Genomic DNA, 23,669 nt, shown 5'->3' on the forward strand with positions numbered 1-23,669 from the left:
TGGTACTGGCAATGCTGCTGGCAAACCCGAGGGGCCTGGGCGAGGAGGACAGAAGGACGGGTGGGCGTGGACAGCGCTGGGCGGGCCCGTTACCTCTCTGCAGTCCTTCACGATGGGCTGCACCACGCTGAGGTCCTGGTGGCCGGAGCTCATGGCACTGCTGGTGCTTTTGTTTCTCACGTGCCCCTTCTTAAACGCTGTCTTTCCTCCGGGCAGAGGCTCCTGCGTCGGGGATGTTGGAGAACTAGACAACACAAGTGTCTTCAACGCAGCTACTTCGGCTTGAAGTACATCAATCTTGAAAAGAAATCAACACTGTTGCACACACCAAACAGGTTTTATGACAGATGCAGCTAAATGTTAGCAACTTGGTCAAAGCACTTTCCTTTCAAAAGTGAAATACAAGTTTAATTTGTACTTCCTGTGGAGTAATAAAAGGAAAGTAAAATCGAGTTTTTTGATGTTTCCCTATGGTTTGGATTCAGCTACTATTCACAAGGTCAATGAACTTTTTTAAATTATCATGTCTAACATTTAATTTACGTGAAGTTTCAAAATCTTCAAAATATAATAGCTTATGAGTAGTTGTAGTTCATCCCTGAACAGTAAAATCTAGTAACATTTCGGCAATTTTTCCAGGGAATTAGGATAAGAAACATTACCAGCTCTAAAATGTGAGTATACAATCCCTGACACACACGTGATCCACAAGAGCCTGACTCATCCGGCTCCAACACAGACGGACCAAGCGTTCACCGCCCGCTAGGTCTGCGCAGTAGCCTTCCTCGTCTTTAGGTGCGCAGACCTCCCGAGGCAAGCGCAGGCTCACAGCTGGTGCGCACGGTGCTGACCGCGTCCCACAGCAGCTGCGTCTCCGCGGGCTCACAGCTGGAGCGCACGGTGCTGACCGCGTCCCACAGCAGCAGCCCCGGCCGCCCGCCCACCGCTCACCTTCCCCTGCGCCTCCTGCAGCTGCTTCTCCGCGGCCGCCTGCTTGACGTTCGCTTCTCGCACCATCTTGTGAGCCTCCTGAAAAGCGACAATCACAGATTCTGGAAACAAACCATCAGTATGTGTTTCCAAACCATTCCAGCAGGCGTCTACACCACCAAGATGCAGCCTGAAAACGAGCGTTCCCCACCAACCCGCGACCGCAGCTGTCATCAGACAGAAACTCCCTTGGGCCCCAGCACCAGGGGCACCGCACTGACCGCCAGTTGGACCCTGCTGCGCCAAGACTGAAGGTGATGAAGGAGGACGTGTGACCCACACGTCACACCCAGCTCCTCTGCAGTCAGGCGTCTGTCATGTGGTCTCACTATATACATTCACCCCATTTGTCACAGCAAAGACACACAGAAGGGACAAGTAAAAACATTATCACATCAATAACGTCGCCATTTACAGGAACGAGAGCCGAGAAGCTTGGAGCTTCCAACAAAACGTCCACAAAATGACACTGTGACACTTTCATGCAGAGCAATCTAAGAAGGCAAATCAGAAGTCACCCTTTAAATAAGGCCCTAATTCTTAGTACTAAAAACATGAAACTCAAGGTATTTAATTCCCTTTTTTCCATACAGTATTTCTTAACGAGCTGACATTGTTTCCATTCTAATAATCAAAAAAAATTTGAATAAGAATTCTGGAAAAAAAAAAAAGGTGGGGGATGGCACCATGGCTGAGTGGTTAAGTTCTCACGTTCTGCTTTGGCAGCCCAGGGTTTCGCCGGTTCAGATCCTGGGCGCGGACATGGCACCGCTCATCAGGCCACCTTGAGGCGGCGTCCCACATGCCACAACTAGAAGGACCCACAACTAAAATATACCACTACATACTGGGGGGACTCGGGGAGGAAAAAAAAAGGAAAAAACAAAAGATTGGCAAGGGTTGCTAGCTCAGGTGCCAATCTTCAGGGGAAAAAAAAAAAAGAATTCTGGATTTATTCTAAATATAATACCAAGCCTTAGGGTCTTTTAAGGAAGAGAGTGACAGGCTCTTACATTTTAAAAAGATTACTCTGCTGTGTAGAATAACCCTATAAAGGATTAAGGACGGACTGGCACAGGACACACAGAGCTCGAGATAACACCCTGCGATGTAAGAACACATATTTAGAACTCGTGCTTATGGTTTTTGAGATGAAAGGGAAGGACGGAGGGAGGAAACCAGTTCAAAGGCATGTAACAAAAGGTCTGCCGACCGTGCAGTGGGCGAGTGGAGCGCTTCACGTCGGGTTCACATGGCGCTCCCACGTGTTCATCCGCTTTTTCGGCCCTGTGATCCACCGCAGTTTATGTGTGCCCGTGAACGTGAATTTACAGACCGTGTTAGTCTATATAAGAGCAGCTTTACTATCAACGCTCTCTAATGAGATGAGATTAACCATGAAAATCCTACATGCACAATTATGCTGGTTATCTTGTATCAAAGTCCTTAAGAGCTGCTAAATTTAAAGAGGTAAGCACTTTTCTTTTAAAAATGTTTCAGATTTGCTGAATTTTTCTATGATGATGAGTGGCTGTCAACAGGCCATGACTTGGCAGATATTTTCAAACTAATAGACATATCTAATCTGATCCTTCAGGATAAGTGACACCTTAACTATAAATTCAAAAGTAACTCATGCTGTGAAGAGATTATTTGTTTAAATGTTTGGAAATGGACTCTGCTTTCTTTAATAGTGAACTATGCAACTCGGACCAAACCTCATGGAGAACAATTAGAAAACATTTTTTAAAGTGAAGGTAATTAGAGAGCAAGCGAAATAGTGAAGAATTGGGGGTCCAAGAGCAGAAGAAGAAGTAAACCCAGAAAAATTAGCTGGAATTTGGGGTGACTCTTCCCCTGGAGAAGGAAAGGATACAGTGAAAAGGTGTAACATACACGTAATTGGAGCCCTAAGCGGAAAGAAAAGCTGGAATGAGGCAGACACAGTATCTCAGAAGGTCACGAACAGGATTTTGCAAACTGACAAAAGACATCAAGAGATAAGCTGTCATCCCGACGCTGGAAACGGCAGAAGCATCATCTGCACGTGGAGTTGGTGAACTTCCCATAAAGGGCCAGAGAGCAGTGGCCGGCACGTGGCGGCCCAGCTGCTGAGAGCAGACACACACACACAAAGTGTGGGCGCTGAAATCTGAATTTCATGTAGTTTTCCTATGTCACAAAACATTCTTATTTTTTTCCCCCAACTATTTAAAATGCAAAAACCGATCTTAGCTCATAAGGCCATAGAAAAGTGGACACACGCTGGTTTTGCCCTGCAGGCTGCAGTCTGCAGACCTCTGATTGATACAAATATTCATGACCACACTCTTACAAACTTTGAAAACAGAATTTTTTCCTATCTGGTTAGCAGTGATTCAAATGAAGAAGGAATTTTTTTCTCTTTGGTTAAGATAACATTTAAATTTAACATCTTCTGATTAATTTGGAAATACAATTTATTGGTATTAAAGAAGACATAAATTCACCAGAGAATTTTCTGGAAAAATCTTCACATAAATACCAATGGAACTGAGAATTTAGTATAATGATTTAATACAAGGAAAGATATACTTCTTCCATTTGGATCAATATATCTGCATTATGAACATCTAATTTAAAAAATGAAACTTAGATGAGACCTTCATCTGAATCATCAATTGTTAAAATGAGATTTTCAAAAACAAGGTAACATTCCATCACATTCCTCCACTAAGTAAATAAATACACACATACATGATGTTTCAGTAAGAACGAAGTATTTTTGTACTATTACAAAAAATTTTAAGCATTTTTACTATTGTCTCACTTTTTAAAACTTTTGTTCTATAACTTATGCAACACATCATTAGGTATGTTAGTGTACACGTATAATTTGCAAGGAAGCATACATGCTCTTAGAACCGTGTCTAGCTCAACACACACGAAGGGGAGAGAGGCCTCCACGATGACTCCTTCTCTGTGGCCTGAGACAAACGAAGCGCCGTTCACGATGCTCACAGTGCTTAAGCCAGGGTCAGGGCCCTGCGTCTGAGCCCCAGCACTGCTCCTTAGCCCTGTATGCCTCGTTCTCCTCACAGATAAAGTGATGATAATTTGCACTTATATGCCTCATAGCATTATGGAGAGAAAACTGGGCATATCAGAAATTTACCAAAACTGGCTGACAAAATGTAAAACACATCTTAAGACTATTCATCTTTTTTTTCCATGTTAAATGTAGCCTACTTATAAAGCGTTCTTTCAACTGATTTCATTTTATATATCTCAAAATCTTAGATACTTGAAGAAAAGAAAATATGTAAAACTTCAGCATTCTTGTATTTGACTTCTAAGACAACTGTGCTACATACAAAGTATAATCATATTCAAGACTATTCATCATAGATAATAAACCGCTAAATCGAATTTACATGTTAAGTTTATCAAAACTGTGCAAACTAAATTTATTCAGAATAATCTTTAATTCTTAAACCTATACACACATACATATACATAAAACGCAAGCAAAAAAAATGTTTTCATAAGACAATGGTAATTGACATCATGAAGGCACAATCAAGACCACAGAAAAACTTTCAGACCTTTTTTTCAAAATTCACAAATAATTAGTTTAAGTACTACTTTCTTCATTGCTGAAATCATGTTTAATCAACATAAGTTCTCTCCCAGAAAGTATACATAGTGTCGAGGCTACTGACCATTGTTAGCTTAGGGACCCCAAAACTATGTTTCTTAGATCCACTCTTCCATTATTTCTGGTCCTTCACCAGAAATGCTGTAGAGAGGGAAATGCCCCTTGCTGTTGGTTTTCCTTTCACCTCACCTAACAGAGCATCCACGTAAGTACAGAGGACGGGGCGAAGCAGGGCTGAGATCCAGGCAGGAGGCAGGAAACAAAACCAACACACAGAGCGTAAACGTGTGCTTTCTCATCTAGCACACATACATCATTACGAAATCTTCTCCTAGCCCCACAATATTGGATGAAAAAGTCTTATGTTCCTGAATACCCCTTCTCTGTACAGAAATGTAGTACCACATAGCTCCTTTCCCAGATCTTCATCTTCCCACTCTTCCATCCTTAAATTTATCTTCCTCTCATCTCTGATGACTACCTAACTAAACAAAAAAAAAATCAGTTTTAAAGGAAAATGACCCCCCCAAAACAGGAGAGGATGAAGGGATATGAGCAGAGGGCACAGAGGGCCCAGATGTCTGAAGACACCCACTATGATGTTACTGGTAAGGATAAAACTTGTGGAATATGCACTGAGAGAGTCTGACTACCATTACACTGACTAGGGAGTAATAGAAAAAGATGCTATTCAAAGAAAAAGTACAAAGAATATGAGGATTACCACAATGTAAGCAACTACACATACCTAAAGCCAAAATAGATGCTGCATAAATATAAATAATAAAAGATGAAGGAATTTTTCCCCTAAAATCTTATTACATTACAAGTTTTAAGAACAAATTTTTAGGGGAAAAAAGAAAACACTGGTAAGTCACAATGACATTAGTCATTCTAGTAACGCATCAACACTTCTGATAAGGGACGCTGACAGTCACGGTCTTCCCTGGGGGAGGCGCCAAACCAAAGCAGCGCCACCTCTCCCTGATACTTAGGCGTTGTCAGAATGTCACGGAGCATTACTAGCATATTTTGGGCAAAGCAAGTGTGATGGTTAATTTTGTGTCAACTTGACTGAGCCACGGGTGCCCAGACATTTGGTCAAACGTTATTCTGGGTGATTCTGTGAGGGTGTTTCTGAAAGAGACTAACACTTGAATTGGTAAACTGAGTCAAGCAGACTGCCCTCTATAACATGGGAGGGGCCACACCCCATCAGTTAAAGGCCTGAACAGAACACAACGTCGATCCCCATAAGTGAGAATTTTTCCCGCCTTCAGACTTGAAGTGAACACCAGCTCTTCCTGGTGTAGAGCCTGGCAGCCTCAGGACCAGACTGTACCCTCAGCTCTCCTGGTCATCAGGCCTTTGGACGTGGTCTGGAACTACACCATTGACTCTTCTGGGCTTCCAGCTGGCTGACTCACCCTGAAAATTTGGGACTTGCCAGCCTCCATATTCACATGAGCCAACTCTTTATATAACTTTCTCTCCGTATACACGTATCTGTGTGTGTATATACGTATACACACACACTATTGGTTCTGCTTCTTGGAGGACCCTCACTAAAACACCAGGATGCCAAGTGTCCTGCAACGTCAATGGCGCCCTATTGAGAAACACTGCTGGAGTCGGGTGGAAACTGGGGCCTGGTGGCAGGCGGGAGATAAAGAGGTGTGACTTCTAACAAGGAGATGCACCTACGAACATGCCTCAAACCATCCCTGATCAGATAACTCCATTTTTGTAGTTTGCCATCTTTGCTGTGGGGTCATATAAAGTTACTCTAAAGCAGCCCCTAAACACTTGGTAAAATCAGAATTAAAATTTACCTCCCTTCTTTCCACACATGCATATTTAAACAACCTGGTAGCCCATAGTATTTTTTCCCTTTCACATTATTTTAAGTTGTAGACTCTACATTTCTTAAAGATTTTATTTTTTCTTACAGGACTTATAAATAAGTCTGAAGTTAAACATATTTTTTCCAAGATTCCCTCAAAAAGCAGTTCTATCAATATATAAAAATCAAGACGTTGCTCTTGGCCAAGACATAAAGGGACCCACCTCAAACAGACTAGCTGTGAGCTCCTCCAACTCCTGCCCCAGCTGGTCCCGCACCTTAGAAAGCCTCTCGCACTCTTCATCTTTTAACTTCAGCTCCTAGGAGAAATCGACCATTTTATTTTGGGTTTGAAGTTAGATTCAACAGACTATATAATCCTCACTAGTAAAATTACTACATGTTAATACTGTCCCCTCCAACAATGTTCACGTTGCAAAGCTTTATTTAGCACTTGCTATGTGGAAGACCATCAGGCAAATCTAAAATTACAAATAATTCTAACTCACATATTAAATTTTCACGTTCGTTTCATAAAATATCCCAAGATTAAATATGATTATAGACTACATGTGAAAATAAACAATTAAATGACTTCATTCCTTTTTCCCTTAGCTTTCTCTGAACATATTTATTCCATCAAGCAAGGAATTTCTTCAATTACACTTATTCATTTCAATAAAAGTTCAGTGGGTTTTTTCCACATTTACTTTGAAACTGTTTACTTCTAGAGAACTTTATGTACCAAACTTCAATTAGTGTAAAATTTCCATTAGGGGACCACACCTATTTAACACTGCAGCCAGAGGCAAATGATACATATTTGCATTTAAAATCAAGGAGAATGCTAACAACAAAAACCATATCCTACATTTATACATGACTCCTCAACAGGCCACAAACAGATGTTAAAAAAATCCTTTTCGGGGCCGGCCCCATGGCTGAGTGGTTAAGTTTCCGCGCTCCGCTTCAGTGGCCCAGGGTTTCACTGGTTCAGATCCTGGGCGCGGGCGTGGCACTGCTCATCAGGCCATGCTGAGGCAGCGTCCCACATAGCACAACCAGAGGCGCTCACAACTGGAATATACAACTATGTACTGGGGGGCTTTGGGGAGAAAAAGAAGAAGAAGAAAAAAAAAAGATTGGCAAAAGATGTGAGCTCAGGTGCCAATCACTAAAAGAGAAAAAAAAAAGTCCTTACTAAGATGTTAAAAATAGGTAATTTTATATGTTGCACTAAATTAATCTTTTAATCTTTTAAACTTAGAGATAAAAAAATCCAAGCTCCCTATGTACTGGTCATAATTACACTAATAAAATAATGGGTTAGTTGTGTTCTAATTCTGGTGGCAGCATAGTTTGTGAACATGCCAACCGTGATGTCAGAAGAACCAACGACTACGTCTTCCACATGACCAGGTCAAAGAACCCCCTACACCTCAGACTACGGGGTCCGTGTCTACATTGCCACCTCCACAGGAAGCGGGCAGCAGAAGGGGAAGGGACTGCAGAGGTACCCTACAAAGCCTCAGAACCCCAAAATCATGGCAAACACCCCAAAAAGAGAGGACTCTACCCTTGGAGGAAAGCGGGAGAACGAATCTGAGAACCAGCGAGACGAAGGGAAAGGTCTCTGCGGGCTCCGAGCTGCAGGGAGTGCGGTCCTGAGGGGCCCAGAGTGCTGGGGGCACCGACTCCCAGGAGGCGCAGAGCATCCAGCAAGAGCCCCCTCCAGGACAAGCCCCCAGGGAAAAGCTCTTGGGATCTGGAAAAAGTGCAGGATGGAACAAGAGAGACAGGGAGAGAAGGTTCAGCTATCAGAGGAGGCAGGCGTGGTGAGGTCCCAGAGGAAACATCACAGAAAGTACCGTCAGAAAAAGTAAGTACCTTCTGGCCTAGTGCTGAGCCTGGGAAACTCACAGAGACACCAGGCTGAAGGAGAAAACCTTCCTGCGCGAGGCTCACCTCTGAGACAGAGGTGGCCACACAGACACACCAGGACAACGGGAGGGAAGCCAGGAGCGTACACCTGAGAAAGCGATGCTGGTCCATCCCACTCCTTCACAGGAGCCTCTTCCTAACAGCCCAGGGAAACCAATTCATTTAAACACAGAAAACAAACAAAAAATATGTGAAGTTCTTGTAACGAAAAACCTAAACAAAGCCAAGCCACCAGAAGGGAAAGAAAACCAGACCGGTATCAAACATCAACAGCATTTTATGCAAAAACGGAGGCACGCTTTCAAGATACTCAAGGGAAAAAAATGTGAGCTGAGGGTTCTCCATCCAGCGAGAGTATCCTACAGTGTGAGACCAGAGACAGTTACAAACTGGAAAACTCTAGGAGCACCTCACCACGAGCATGCCTGAGTGAGCGAGGAGAGGAGTTTCAGACAATCAGGGAAAAGCCTGAGAAGCTTTAAGATTAAGGACTAGAGTTTATAATTTAACTGTAGAATTACAGCCAAAAGACGGGAATATCAGAACAATGAGAGGACAGGCCGCAGATGAGAAAAAATATTTGCAAAAGACACACCTGATACGGGACTGTTACCCAAAATGTATAAAGAACTCTTAAAATTCAACAATAAGAAAATGAACCACCTGATTAAAAAACGGGCAAAGGCCTGAACAGACACCTCACCAAAGATGTACGGATGGCAAAGAAGCATATGAAAAGATGCTCCACATCATATGTCATCAGGGATACGCAAAGTAAAACCACAATGAGATACCACCACACACCTGTTAGAATGGCCAAAATCCACAACACTGACAACAGCAAACGCTGATGAGGACGGTGAGCAACAGGAACTCTCACTCACTGCCAGTGGAATGCAAAATGGAACAGCCGCTTTGCAAAACAGTTTGGCAGTTTTTTACAAAACTAAACATACTCTTACTACGTGATCAGCAATCACACTCCTTGGTACTTGCCCAAAGGAGTTGAAAGCTTACATCTACACAAAAACTCACACACAGATGTTTATATAGTCATAATTGCCAAAATTTGGAAGAAACCAAAATGTTCTTCACTAAGTGAGTGGGTAAATAAACTCTGGTACACCCAGACAATGGAATACACTCAGCGCCAAAAGGAAATGAGCTCTCATGTCCTGAAAAGATGTGGAGGAAAATAAATGTATATGACTACGTGAAAGCAGGCAACCTGAAAAGGCTTCACACTGTATGAGTCCATCCATGTGACATTCTCAAAAAGGCAAAACTATGCCAGGGGTTAGGGTGGAGGGAGGGATGGACACGCGGAGCACAGAGGGTGTTTAGGCTAGTGAAACTGCTGTGTGGTTCTATAATGGGAGATACATGTCTTTATACATTTGTCTAAACCCAAGGAATACATACCGCCAAGAGTGAACTCTAATGTCAACTCAGGACTTGGAGGATAATGACGTGTCAGTGTGGTTCACTGACTGTAACAAACGTCCCCCTCTGGTGTGGGATGTTGACAGGAGGGGAGACTGTGCATACAGGAGGACAGAATACATGGGAATTTTCTGTACTTTACTCTCAATTTTGCCATGAACTTAAAACTGCTCTAAAAAATAAAGACCATTTTTTAAAATGAGGATAAAGCTGACAAAACAGTTATGTAAATGTTATAAGCTTTAGGAACATAAACATAACATCCAAAAAAACAAAAACAGAAGATGAAACTAAAATCACAAACTTCTTAAATATTAACTGGGAGCAAAGGGATACACCTGAGGACCACACTCAATTAGTATAACCCTAAACATATTTAACACCACAGACATTAACGTTAAGACAATACTCGTAACTAACATCAAATGATAGAGGAGAAGGAAAGAGTTTTAGCATTGCTTACAGTAAGAAGAAAGGCAGTGTCTGAAGAAGGGCTGAGAGAAATATCTTGATCACAGGTAACAACTAGGATGGAAACCAGACCTTCCAAAATACCAAAAGGAAAGAAGGGAGGCGGGGCAAAAGCAAACGGAGCCTGAGTGACAAGGTGTGGATCTTCACAGCACACACCTGAAAGCCATGCAACAGAAACAAGCCCAGATACAGCACATTTATCAATAAACATAAGTGGGCGCAACTCACCTATTAAAGGAAAACAACTCCCAGATTGGCTAACAAAACCCACCTCTGTGCTCTATACAAGAGACATACCTAAAACAGAGTGAGTCAGACAGGCTGAAAATAGAAGGATGGGCCAAGGCATAAAACAAAATACAAATAAAAAAATAGAAGTCTTAATCTCCATATCATGCTAGGCAGAACACTGGGCAAAAATCACTCAAGACAGCAAAGGAAACTTTATGATGCTCAAGATTACGATGCAAATGAAAACTTTAAAATACTCCAAATTCAAAACACACAAGTAGACTAAACAAAGGTCTAAACGTAGCAGGCACTGCAGACTGCCTCAGGATACAAACACAAGGAAGACAGCGTCCTCGAGAAGCTTCCATCTGTCAGAGCAACACCAGTCTCTGAGGAAGGCAGAATTCTCCAACAGCTCCAACCAGCAACCCAGGTGGCAGAAACCTCACCTGATCCTGAAGACTCCCCACAACATGCACTGTTTCCCTTTTCCGAGCGACCTCCCTTGATCCAGACTCTAAAGCCAGAGTTTAATTAGTCCGATTCATTCTCGTTTCATGCCCCAGTCTGATCCATGCTCTGAACAAACTGTTTCCCCATAAATGTCTGACTGCTTTCTCTTTACACTTCGAGGGCCAACTCACTTTACCTATTTGAAGTCAAATTTGTATTTCACGTGAATACTTTTTAGAGTTTGTACTTTTCATTATCAGAACCTTTTGTTACAATATAGTTATTCAAAATTCATCCCTTCAACAAACATTAATTTCGTGTTAACAATGCCTCAGGCGTTCATCTAAGTGTTGGAGGCACAGAAAAGGAGAGATGCAGTCTGTGACCCTCACAAGTCATGGCCTCCTGAGGACAGCGGATCTTCCAACAGGCACACAGGCAATCTGATCAGGACTACGGCAATGCTGGGCACAGACCAACAGAGCAGGAATCTGCCTAATGTAGAGCAGGAGGGAATAAATAATCAGGATGGGGAGGGGTGGAAGCCACAAGCACACAATGCCAGAAAGTTAGGCGTATGCCCCGTGCGGAGAAACCTTGGCTAAGAAGATAGGATTTACTTTAAAGGCAAGGGGAAATTATCTCAAAGGCAGTGGGAGGTCCCTGAAGGGTTTTACACAAGGTAGTGACAATCAGATTTACAATTGGAAACAATAACTTGGACAGTGTGGCTAGGTTAAAAAAAGACTGGAGACAGAGAAAATAGTCGATCACTGCAGTATTTTAGGCAAGAGACAGAGATCTGGAGCAGTAGCACTGGACAAAGGAAATCCGAGAGATACTTAACACAGAATCTGAGGACCTAACGATCAAGTGTGTTTCATTAAGATTTTTAAGAGAAACATTTTATACATCAAGAAAGAAAAAACGCTGTCAATGAAACTATGAGATGATGCTTTTTTTTTTCATTTGGAATTTTCATTTTATACTTATAGAAAGAACTGTTTTAAACTGATGGACATCATACATCATTCTGCTTTTTGTATCTTTCTTTTTGTTTCAATGTCATATCAAGTGAGATCCTTTTGAAGATATTTAACCCAGTAATTAAGACCAACAAATACAGCATCCAACTCACATAATTCAACTGAATTAACAACAACAGGAAAAGTTGTGACCAAGATCACACACAGTAGGCAATGAGAACTGTCATGATCGTTGCCTGGCTAATGGAACTTCTAAAACTCATACTGATTTCAGAGACATTAAAATGGGAAAAAACATACAATTTGGAATCAATGAACCATTACCATGTGTACACATCTTCTCTCCCCAACTACTGAAAAGCTTAAGGGCAGGGTCAAACCTAATTTATTTTTGCCCCTACAGGGCCTAGTACAAAGCTGTGAGCACTTTGGTTACTCAAGAAATATTTGTTTATTAAAGAACACAGTAAATGTTTGTAACATCCCTGGGCAGTCAGTGGGGCCATGCTGAATACGGATTTGGTACAGGTATGTGTTTCTGAGTGATTTCAGTGGCTGCAAGCTATTCCACTGGATTTTATTTTCCAAGTCACTTCATTCTCTTTTAAGGAAGAATAATTAAAAGGTAAAAGTAACACCTTATACCAGTAGGTCTCACATATTAGTGAATACAAGAATTAACAGGAGAGTTTACTGAAAATGCATATTCTCAAACCTCAACACAGTAAGTTTGTTTCAGCAGAATCTGGGGCAGAGTCCAGGAAGCTATATTTTAATAAAGATGCACCAAAACCCAGCTTATGCCTCAGAATTCCACCAAAAGCTGTTCTTCAGCAATGGCCCATGGAAGGCCAAGAGGTGAAGAACCACCATCCCGGGCACCCCTGCCCCCAAAACCCATGATCACGGCGACAAGTCCCCGCCCCTCACACAGCTAAGCATCAGCACAAAACTGGCTCACACCAAGGAAACGTGAACAAAGTTACAAGGATCACTTCTAAGTCAGAGCTTTTTAGAAGCAGGAATGCCTCCTCCAAGCTTTCTTCTCCTTTCATCTCACTGATTAGATACAGATAACAATAAAACTCTAAAAGATCACAGAGACCCAAGACCAAAGAAACAGATCCCTGAGTTATTTCATAAAGAACTGCCTTCCAACTATGACCCTCCGCTATAGAGCGTTAAATGAATAAAAAGGAACTCTATTAGGTATGTCACTAAAATTAGGAGTTGCTTACAAGCAGTTAGCATGTCCTTAACTAAGAGATTACTCATGTGTGTCATTCCTACAACAGGGTAACTGCATACTCACGTACATGTTCATTTAATCAGTGAAATGTACTGAGAGCCCATTACATGTTGACAACAGAATCACAAGCAAAAACACATGCAATCCTTATCCTCATGAAGCTCAAAACTACTCGAGCTCTAGGTTTCTGTGTTGGGTTACTGGGATGGGTCAGAAAAAAACAATCAAACAATATAAAGAAATAGAACTTTCACTCCCAATCAAGACAGAGTAATACGAATCATACTTACCACTCCGACTGATACAATTAAAAAACTGGAAAAAATATATGAACAATGATTTTTTAAGACATTGGACATCAGACAACAAGGACAGTGATCCTCCAGAAATGGGAAACAAACAAGGTGAGCCCTATAATTTCCCTAGCTCATCACCTGAAAAGATGAAAGTATTATTAGACAAGGGTTACAAGAGCTATCAAATTGTACTTCATATGTTCAAGAAGCCAGAGGAAAGACTGAACATGTTAGACAAAGCAAGGAAAATATTAAAAAGACCCAGATCAAACTTTCAGAAATGAAAAATATAATGTCTGAGATAAAAAAATAGACTGTATAGGATTAACAGATTAGATATTACAGAAGAAAAGAGTAATGATATTGAAGACATAGCAATAGAAACTATCCACCATAAAACAGAGAGAAAAAAGATTAAAAAACAGGTGACTAGAGCACCAGTAAGCTGTGGGACAACCTGAAGCTGTCTAATGTCCTGAAACAGAAGTCCAAAGGAGAGGAGAGAGAATGAGGTACAAGTTTTTGAAGAACTAATGGCCAAAACCTCTCAAATTCTGTGAAAACTAACAAACTACAAATTCAAGCTCATCAAATCCCACGCACAGGAAACCTGAAAAGAACTACCCCAAGGCACACCGTGCTCAAAATGCTTGTAGGCAGTGATAAAGAAGAATATCACACCACACACAGAGCAACAAGGCAAGGATGACAGCTGACCTCTTGTGGGAAATAACACAAACTAGAAGACACAGGAGTAACATCTTTAAAGTACTAAAAGAAAAAAACTATCAATCTAAAAATCTTCAGCCAATGAAAATGTCTTTTAAAAATACGCATAGTGGTTAAGTTCGCACACTCCACTTTGGCAGCTTGGGGTTCAAGGGTTTGGATCCTGGACATAGACCTACACACTGCTCATCAAGCCATGCTGTTGGCATCCAGATACAAGATAGAGGAAGACTGGCAAAGATGTTAGCTCAAGGCCAATCTTCCTCACCAAAAAAAAACCCCCCAAAAAAGAAGCAAAAAATAGACCTTTTCAGATATACAACTAAAAATAATTTATCACAAGTGAACACTCACAACAAAAATGTTAAAGGATAACCTTTGAGTAGACAGAAAATGATATGAGATAGCAATCTGGATCCACAAGAAGGAATCAAGAGCACTGGAAATGGTAGCTACATGGGTAAACATAAAGATTCTTTCTTATTATTTAAATTCCTTTAAAAGATAATCAACTGTTTAATGCAAAAATAGTAACAATGTACTGTGGAGTTTAAAACATGAAAGAGTAAAATGTACGACAACCACAGCACAAAGGTGGGAGGGGAAAGACAGAAGCATACTTTTGCAAGGTTCTTGCACTAGATGTGAAGTAGTACCACGTTGTTAGAAGGCAGATGCTGATTATTAAAGACATATATGTTATAAACCCTGAAGCAATCACTAACTTAGCACAAGAAAGATATATAGTTAATGAGCCAAAGGAGATAAGATGAAATGAAAACAATACGGAATTAATCCAAAAGGCATAAAAGGAGGAAAAAGAAACAAAAGAGACAAAGAGAAAACAGTAAAATGGCAGATTTAAACCAAACCATATCAATATCACATTAAACGTAAATGGTCTAAACGTACCATTTAGAAGGCAGAGATTATTAGAAAGAATAAAAAAGTAAGACCTAACTATATGCTGCCTACAAGAAACCCACTTTAAATAGAAAGACAAAAACAGATTAAAATTAAAAGTAAAAGGATGTTAAAATTTTAATGATCTGGCCTCTCTTAAAACAATAACCAGAATAAGGAAAATGGCTGCTGACAGAATTTTGATTCACAAGTTGCCATAACTCAGGAAACATTTTCATATTCAAGAGTTCTTTCCAAGCTTGCGCTCTAAGTAAGCATTAATGCTATCTTGTACTCTTCATAATAAAATTCACCATACGTATGTGTTCGCACATCATTATCATTTCAATTACCTCAACAGTACCTCTAAATACAGCAAATTAAAGATTTCAAAAGAAATTCCCAACTTGAGCTAAGAAATTAGCAATCTGTACTGATCAATAAGTAACCACAATGTACTCTAAAAGGTGGATATATATGCTCAATAGTTTACCTCTATATAAACTGTGATTTCACTCACTACTGTGTATTAAGACAGAGTCTGAGCCAGATGGTAGAAGCCAAATACAACCAAATCTCACCAGACCCTGCCCTTTAAAGGGAAAAAATTAAAAAGGCCATTGATTTTTATTTCTCATAAAATACATTTAACCAAAAATGACTTAACACATCTGCAAGACTGTTTAACCATTAGCCACTGATTAAAGTATTTATAAAGAGACAGATATGCCGGGCATTGTACTGCATGATGCCAGGCCCTGGGGATATAAAAATCAATGTTATGCTCTTGAGAGACAAGTCTGGTGGGAGAGGGTGAGAATATCTGTTTGCAAAATGTCATAAGATGCTGGAATTACACCTATAGGATGTTTGCCCTCTCTTCTCAATTTTCTGAACATGAATCAGTCCATTTCACCTAAGTTGTGAATGTGCATATGCAGAGTTGTTCATATTAATCTTTCTACTTCTGATGTCTTCAAGCCCTGTAGCAACACCCCGTTTTATTCCTGATACTGATAATCCGTGTCTTCCATCTTTTTTTGTCACTCTTGCTAGAGGTTTGTCAATTTTATTATTTTTTTAAAGCACCAGCACTTTGTTTCATTCATCTTCTCTAGTTTTTCTGTCGTCGATTTCACTGATTTCTGCTCTTATCTTTATCATTTCCTTCCCTCTGTTTGTTCTGGTTTTACTTTGCTCTTCCTTTTCTAGGTTCTTAAAGTGGAAGCTTAGATTGTTGATTTGAGACTTTTCCTTTCTTCTAATGTATGAATATATAGTGTTATAAATTTCTCTCTGAACTTTAATTACGGTCTCAAAAAAAGAATAAGATACGGCCACAAATTTGGGAATAATAGCAGAACTTTTAAAGACAACCAAGTGGGAAATAGAACAAAATACCAAGAAAAGTCAATTCTCCAAAGTAAGATAGAGAAAATATTCAAACCCAGCTAAGTGGCAAAGGTAACAGTACTAAAACAACTCCTCGAAACACAGTCACTGAGACTGTATGACTTCAAGTAAATAACCATAAAGTCAGCCACAAACAAGGAGGGAAAACCCACACACAGAACACAACCCACCAAACCTGCATTAGAGAGAACTCAAGACAGGGAGCAGAATCCAGGGGCACGAGAAGAGTTTCAGAATCTCATTTCGGCAGCTGGCACTCCTGGATGAGCTGCTTCAGTCTCAGACACTTTCACAGATTCCTAATGCTGCCCAGCGGGAGGGGAGGCCGTGCACATGTGAAGTTTAAGTGGAGATCTGCAATGGTCTCATTTGAGTTGTCCCACTCCATGGGTAAATATTAATTTTGAATATAATATATGAAAGAATAAAATATCTTTTTGCTTACCCTCTGAGCTTTTGCAAGTTCTTCTTTTAATCTTTCATAGCCCTTTTCTCTGACTTCCAAAACAGACGGGCTTCGTAAACGAGACAGACTGTCAGTACTCAACCCAAATATATCATCACTGCCATCACAAGCCTCTGTTACAGTGGCACCCTGTAAGAACTCCCTCTCTGCATTACAGGTGTCTTTTCTTGAAGTTAATTTAGTTAACCCAGCTGTGACTCCAGAGGCAGGACAAGGCGCCGGGTCTGTCACATGGATGCTGCAAAGGAGAGTTCAGAAGACATCAGCAAATGCTCAAACGGAACTGGCACAAACGCACAGGTCCCAAACTGCACTAGCCAATCTGACAGCCACTATATTTAAACAACAGTGTGTCCTCAGTCAAAGCAATCACATTTCAAGTCCTTAAGAGCCCATGTGGCTAATGGCTATCACCTCAGCACAGAAACAGAACGTTTTAATCTAGAACAGGGGTCGGCAAACTAAACACAGGCTAAACCCAGCCTGCCGCCTGCTTTTACAAGGCCCCCAAGCCAACGAGGATGTTTACATTTTCAAATGGTTGGAAAAAAATAAAAATAATAATATTTTGTGGCACAAGAAAATTACATGAAACTGAAGATTCCGTGTCCACACGTAAAGTTTTACTGGAGCCTGTTCACCCACGTCCTGTCTGCGACTCTTGCGCACTTTAACAGCAGAGCTGAATGGCTGCCAGAGGCTGGACGGCCCTAAACCACTTACTCTCTGGTCCTTCACATAAAAGCTTTGTGAGCCTTGCTCCTGAACACTGACATGCACTGCTCTTCATGGGCAAGCTTACATTCTTCAAATTTTCTAAGATAATAAAATTTAAAATAAGGTAACCAAGCAAGCTGTCCATTGCTTAATACAATACTCCAAAATAAGCATTTTGATGATCTCTTACCTGACACTAGGTATTTCTGCACAATTTAAGTGTCTGGGGGATGAATACACAGGTTGTGTAGGAAGGTTGGAAACATCTAAGGCGTTAGCTGGAATGGGGGCAGAGCACAAAGCTGACGGGTGCGGCCGGTAGATGACGCCTGGTGAGGTAGTCTGCTCTTGAGTTCCCGGTTCACGCACACCAAGAAGGTCCGGAGAAGTAGGAGAAGCAAGGTTTACTTCATGGAAGCCTTCCAAGGGGTCACGAGCCATAGCAAAGCCTCATCATAAGATAACCTACGCTAAGACAAAAGGCAGGTGATTATTTTGAGACAGTGGCATTTACAATTAAGTTAAGATGTGTAAATTATAAAACGCATCTAAGAGCCCATTATAAAGCATAGATGTACAACAAAAGAAATAGAAAAAAAACTACACTCATTTAACATTTATTAAGTGACTTCAGAGTATACATAATACAAAAGGCAAACCATCAGATTTGGAATAAACTTGAAAGTGATAGCTACGCTGTTCAAGTGAGCACAACTAGGGGCCAGCCTAGTGGCGCAGTGGTTAAGTTCACACGCTCTGCTTCAGCGGCCCAGAGTTCACTGGTTTGGATCCTGGGCATGGACCTCCACACCGCTCATCAAGCCATGGTGAGGTGGTGTCCTACACAGAAGAACTAGAATGACCTACAACTAGGATATACAACTATGCGCTGGGACTTTGGGGAGGTAAAAAAAAAAAAGTACAATTAATAAGTAAGGAGGAATGAATAAAAATTTGCTAGATATTTTTAAGTTTGCTATTGTATGGGACGTTGGCTGGAACAGGCAGAAGAGACAGTAAAGCGATGCACACACTTCGAATGAGACAGATCTAAGTTCAATTAGCTGTTCTCTTCTGCCTCATCCTGACGACGTGACTTTGGATGAGTCAGTGTTTTGTCTTTTCTTTTTTATTTTGAAATAATTTCAAATTTACCTAAGAGTTGCAGAACTCTTGTATATCTTACACCCAGATTACAAATCGTTAACATTTTGGAACCATCTGAGAAGAGGTTTCAGACATGATGCCCACTGTCCCTTAATATCTCAAGATATATATATCCTCAGTATGAGGACAGTCTGCTATCTAACCACAAAGCCATCATCAAAATCAGGAAGTTAGCACTGATCAATATTACCGTCTAATCAACAGACACCAGTCAAACTTCACTGACTGTCCTAATACCTTCCTTTATAAGTCCAGGTTCCAATCCAGGGTAATGTATTACATCTCCCTAAGCCTTAAATTTCTCTTCTGATGGGATGCAAATGGGGACAACAATACTCCCTCCTTCTCCAGGGTGCTGTGAGGATTAGAGGGGATAATCCACGGAAAGCCCCTGGTACAAAGTTCGGCCTCAGTAAACACTTATCACAATCAGCCATTAACGCTAACACGGATGCTTCCATTTCTCCCTAAGCAAAAAACAGTTCATAAAACTACTCAGTTACATCCCAAATTTACATGAAAACTAAAACGTGTACCACTCAAGTTTCTCACTTGAGGAATCTAAAAGAAATCCTATAAATCCTTTACTGATTTCCTAGTATCTACAGAATGAAGTCCAAACTTATTAGCCTGAAAATCAAGGTCTTCTGTGACCTTGATCTGAACCCAACCTCTCTTCCCAGTTTTTTCCTTCCTACAATAGTACTTTGACAATCTTGAGTGATACCTTCCCAGAACTTCCCAAAATTCCCAAACACAAGCACCAATACAGCACATAATTACTTCATAAAATACATACTCTTAATAACAAGTGTTCAAAATAAGGCAAGTAGGGAACAACAAAGGCTGCAGTAAATTTGGGAAAGAAGAGAGCTGACCAAATATTCACATAGTTTCTCAAAATTACAGATTACTACATGTCACAGACTGGACAATCAAGATTGGAACCACTAAATCTACAAGTGCCAAATTTCAAATCCAAGAGATTTTTTTTTATTGTTTTTATTGTTGTTACTGCTGTCAAGTCGATTCTGACTCCTGGCATCCCTGTGTCCAGCGGAGGGGACCCGCCTGTCTGTCTGCGCCATCCTCTCCCCTGCCCGTGCTTATCAGACAGTGCTCCACTGTGTTCACAGGGTTTTCATGGCCACTTTTTTCGCAAGTGGGTGGCCAGGTCCCTCTTCCTAGTCTGTCTCAGTCTAGCAGCTCCGCTGAAAGCTGTCCACCACGGGTGACCCTGCAGATATTTGAAATCCCAGTGACAGAGCTTTCAGCATCACAGCCACACGCAGCCGCCACAGGAAGACAACTGACAGATGGGAAGTGTCGTCCCTGACTGGGCCACGAGCCCAGGTCACAGGCGTGAGAGCACCAGATCTTAACCACCAGACACCAGGCTTTCTTCATTGTAGCAAAGGGTAACTTCAATCCTCAAAATGAAACCAATTCTTGTTTTTCATCTAAAATACTCACTGCGCCAAATGAAAGATCATATTAACAAGGAATTTAAAGTATTTACTACTCAATTATAATTTATTATTTTTTCATCCAAAAGAATACTGCTCACTCCTTATTCATAATACACACACATGAACACACACCAAGCAAACATATGACCTGAATATTTCATTTTCACTTGAATACAGTTTACTAATTAATTCACTTCAAGGTAGAAAACAGGTTTCCACTGAACTCTGGCATTTTATCAGTGACTATGTACGATAGTTCCCTTCTCCTATACACGTACTTCTAATTCACCTCTCTATACCTCAGAGGTTCACCAAATCATAAAGCATGCAGAATCTGCGTGTCTGGAAATGCAAAACGGTACCAATCCTATGGGGGAAAATTCGACAATATCTAGCAAAATGAGAGATTTATTAAACCTATGACCCAGCATGCCCACTTTGAGAGCTTTATCCCAAAGACGAACTGGCAAAATAAAAAAAGAAAAGACACATGCATAAGGTTAGCAGCATTAGCAAAAGACTGATAGAATGAACCAACATACACCCTCATAATGAAGCACCAGACAGCTGTAAAAGGAAAGGAATGACATCTACATACTGCTACGCAGTCATCTTGGGGAGCTACTGACAAGTTAAAAAACAGAATAACTGTATATAGTAAGCTCCCTTTAAGAAAAAAATACAAGTTTATTTATATGTTTACATAACACATACATATATGTATGTATTACCTGTATTTTAGAAGTGGAAGGATAAACCAAAAACTAATAAAAATAGTTACCTATAGCAAAAGGGGACAGGCACAAAACTAGTCTTTTCTGAATGGACCATGCCTTGTAGGTTTGAATTTGAGCTTGGAACCATGTAAATGATAAAACAAAATTAAATGTTAGAAAAGAATCCCTAAAAATGAAACAAATGAACCTAGCTGTATATTGAAATGGTAGCTTAACCACATAGAAAAGAGCTATTGCAAATGATTTTTAAACATAGCAATAAAACTGTGCATCCTAGTGGAACATATTGTAAGGACAAAAGAAACGAAAGAAATCATAACCGACTCTCAGTAATCACAGCAGTAACAATCCTGATGTTGCTATTCTGAAACTATTACATACAATAAGATTAAGCAAATAAGTTATGTTAATGTAATCTGGAACTAAGATTTTCAGCATATAAGAAATTTAAATACAAAATCAAAGAAGCTAAAACTCTGGAGAAGTCCTAAATTTGAATCAGAAATATCAGAAAAAAATTTCCATTAAAAAACAATTCCTAACTTTATCCACTGTGAAGGGATAACAGCAGCAACTAATTCAGGAGCGGCGAGTGCCTCTCGTGCCCAAGACAGCATTTCCTGCAAAAGAGAACAGGAGCTCCTCGGAAAATGGCCCAGCCCAGGGCAGGGACAAACAGACCCTGGGCACATCTTTCCACCAGGAAGCAAGAAAGCCATTCAAGACCACTGGACAGCATCACTGACCAGAGGGACAACCTGAACACCAAAAAGGACGGTATCTGTGAAGACTTGAAACAGAAACATTTTTAAATCCATGACTTCCTGAGAGTAAAAATAAGACGAAAACAAAATCTCACTGGTCCCCTTTGACTGGTGCTATGGAACCAGTTCATTATTTTGAAAACTGGTAAATAAAGGATTTATCCTGACTTCCCTGAACAACAGGAAACTAAAGAGTTTATGAGAAAAAGTCCTTCCTTTTAAAAGAATTCCATTTACTAAATACAACTTTGCCATCCTAATGAAATCATGGGTCTGGGCAGTAATTATCAACAGCTATTAAAACCCTAAGGTAAAAATCTATCTGGGGAACTCTACAGTTCCTGGATCGGAGTGATAGTACCTGAACTTACTGATGACATCTATCACAAAGAGGGAGACAGTCAGACTTGAGGATCGTGTGGTGAAAGAGGAAATGAACACCCATCCATGAAGCATCCCGCCCCCCTAAGAAAAAGAAACGACCCCAATCCAATCAAGCCTCTAGGTCTTCACCAGCTCACAGGAAATATCGAGGAGAGAGGAACATATTAAACACCACAGGGACGAAAACAGTAAAGTCTAGACTTCGGGAAGCTCGACTGAACAAACCACATGGTTTTTTCAGTAAATAAGCCGGAAAAAAAGAGGTAGAAGAGATTTCTAGATTTAAAAAGATACTTAAGAGATATAACTAAATACAACATGTGGACCTTGTTTGGATTCTTATGTGAATAAACCAAGTGTAAAAACAAATATTATGAGACAATCAAGGGAATGTAAACACAGGATATTACTGATAGTATTATGAAGTATCGTCAATTTTTAGGGATAGTAATGGCACTGTGGTTATGTAAAAAAAAAACCTGTATCTTTTAGAGACACACACTAAAGTACTTATAAGATGAAATAAAATTACTTTGATTTGCTTCAAAATAACCTGGGGAGAGAGAGGGAATGGGGGGCTGAGCCATCCAATTACCAGTCCCCAGCACGCAGAATTACAGGGCAGCGTCTCCATCATGGGAGCTAATGTCACTGAGCATTTAGTAACATCAGGTTCCAGCTGCAGCTGCGGGTGGCTGGGATGAAAACCCATGGCCATCAGACTCCAGGGGCCCGTCTGCGCGCCACCACAACGCGCGACACCACTGGCACCGCCCTGCCATTCCACTGTTACATGGTTCTAACAAAAACGCTTCCCCTTAAGTTGAAGTCAAATGCACGGTCCCTGCAACATTCACCCTACTTTTCCTATATATACACACAGTGTTTCAGCTATTCTTTCAACAAGCACTTACTGAGGGCCTACTATGTGCCAGGCTCTGGGGAAAGAAGATGAAAGACTTTCTCTACTCCCAAATACTATCAATACAGCAAAAGAGATAGACAAGTAGAGGCGATGATACAGTGTGATAAACACCACAGGAGATGCAAACGCATGGAGAGAGCACACAGGAGGGCTGGCAAGTCAGAGGAAAGGACTTCCTGAGAAACTAAAGCTGAAGACCAGAAGAACAAGCAGTAATTAATGAGACAGACAAAGCCCTTGGAAGGGCTTTCCAGGCTCATCTAAGGTGTGAAAGCAAAGCATTTACGGAAAATACAAATATCGCGTAAACTGGAACAAACGCTACAGACATGAGAAACAAGCCTCAGAGGGGGCAGGTCTGAATCTGCCTTCTGCAGGCGACTGGGCCAGTCTGCACCTCGGGTCTGGCCCCACATGGAGAGAACTGACAGAGAGAAAGCGTGCAGCACTTC

General features: G+C 40.9%; 1 protein-coding gene across 2 annotated transcripts in view; it reads right to left on the reverse strand.

Annotated features, from left to right (window-relative positions):
• The window catches only part of RAB3IP (RAB3A interacting protein), a 37,555-nt gene that overhangs the window by 9,000 nt on the left and 4,886 nt on the right, over positions 1-23,669 (reverse strand). The window contains exons 1-5 of one of the 2 annotated variants that reach the window (XM_046672011.1): positions 17,962-18,241; positions 17,034-17,292; positions 6,695-6,790; positions 952-1,029; positions 94-297 (exon numbers count right to left, since the gene is read on the reverse strand). In XM_046672011.1, the coding sequence (XP_046527967.1) occupies positions 94-297; positions 952-1,029; positions 6,695-6,790; positions 17,034-17,292; positions 17,962-18,212 (888 nt within the window). In that variant the 5' untranslated portion in view covers positions 18,213-18,241. Of the gene's footprint in view, positions 1-93; positions 298-951; positions 1,030-6,694; positions 6,791-17,033; positions 17,293-17,961; positions 18,242-23,669 lie in introns of those variants that run through there. The other variant, XM_046672019.1, reaches the window with a different exon arrangement.

The sequence above is a fragment of the Equus quagga genome, chromosome 1, assembly GCF_021613505.1.
Source record: "Equus quagga isolate Etosha38 chromosome 1, UCLA_HA_Equagga_1.0, whole genome shotgun sequence".
NCBI classification, from domain to species: domain Eukaryota; kingdom Metazoa; phylum Chordata; class Mammalia; order Perissodactyla; family Equidae; genus Equus; species Equus quagga.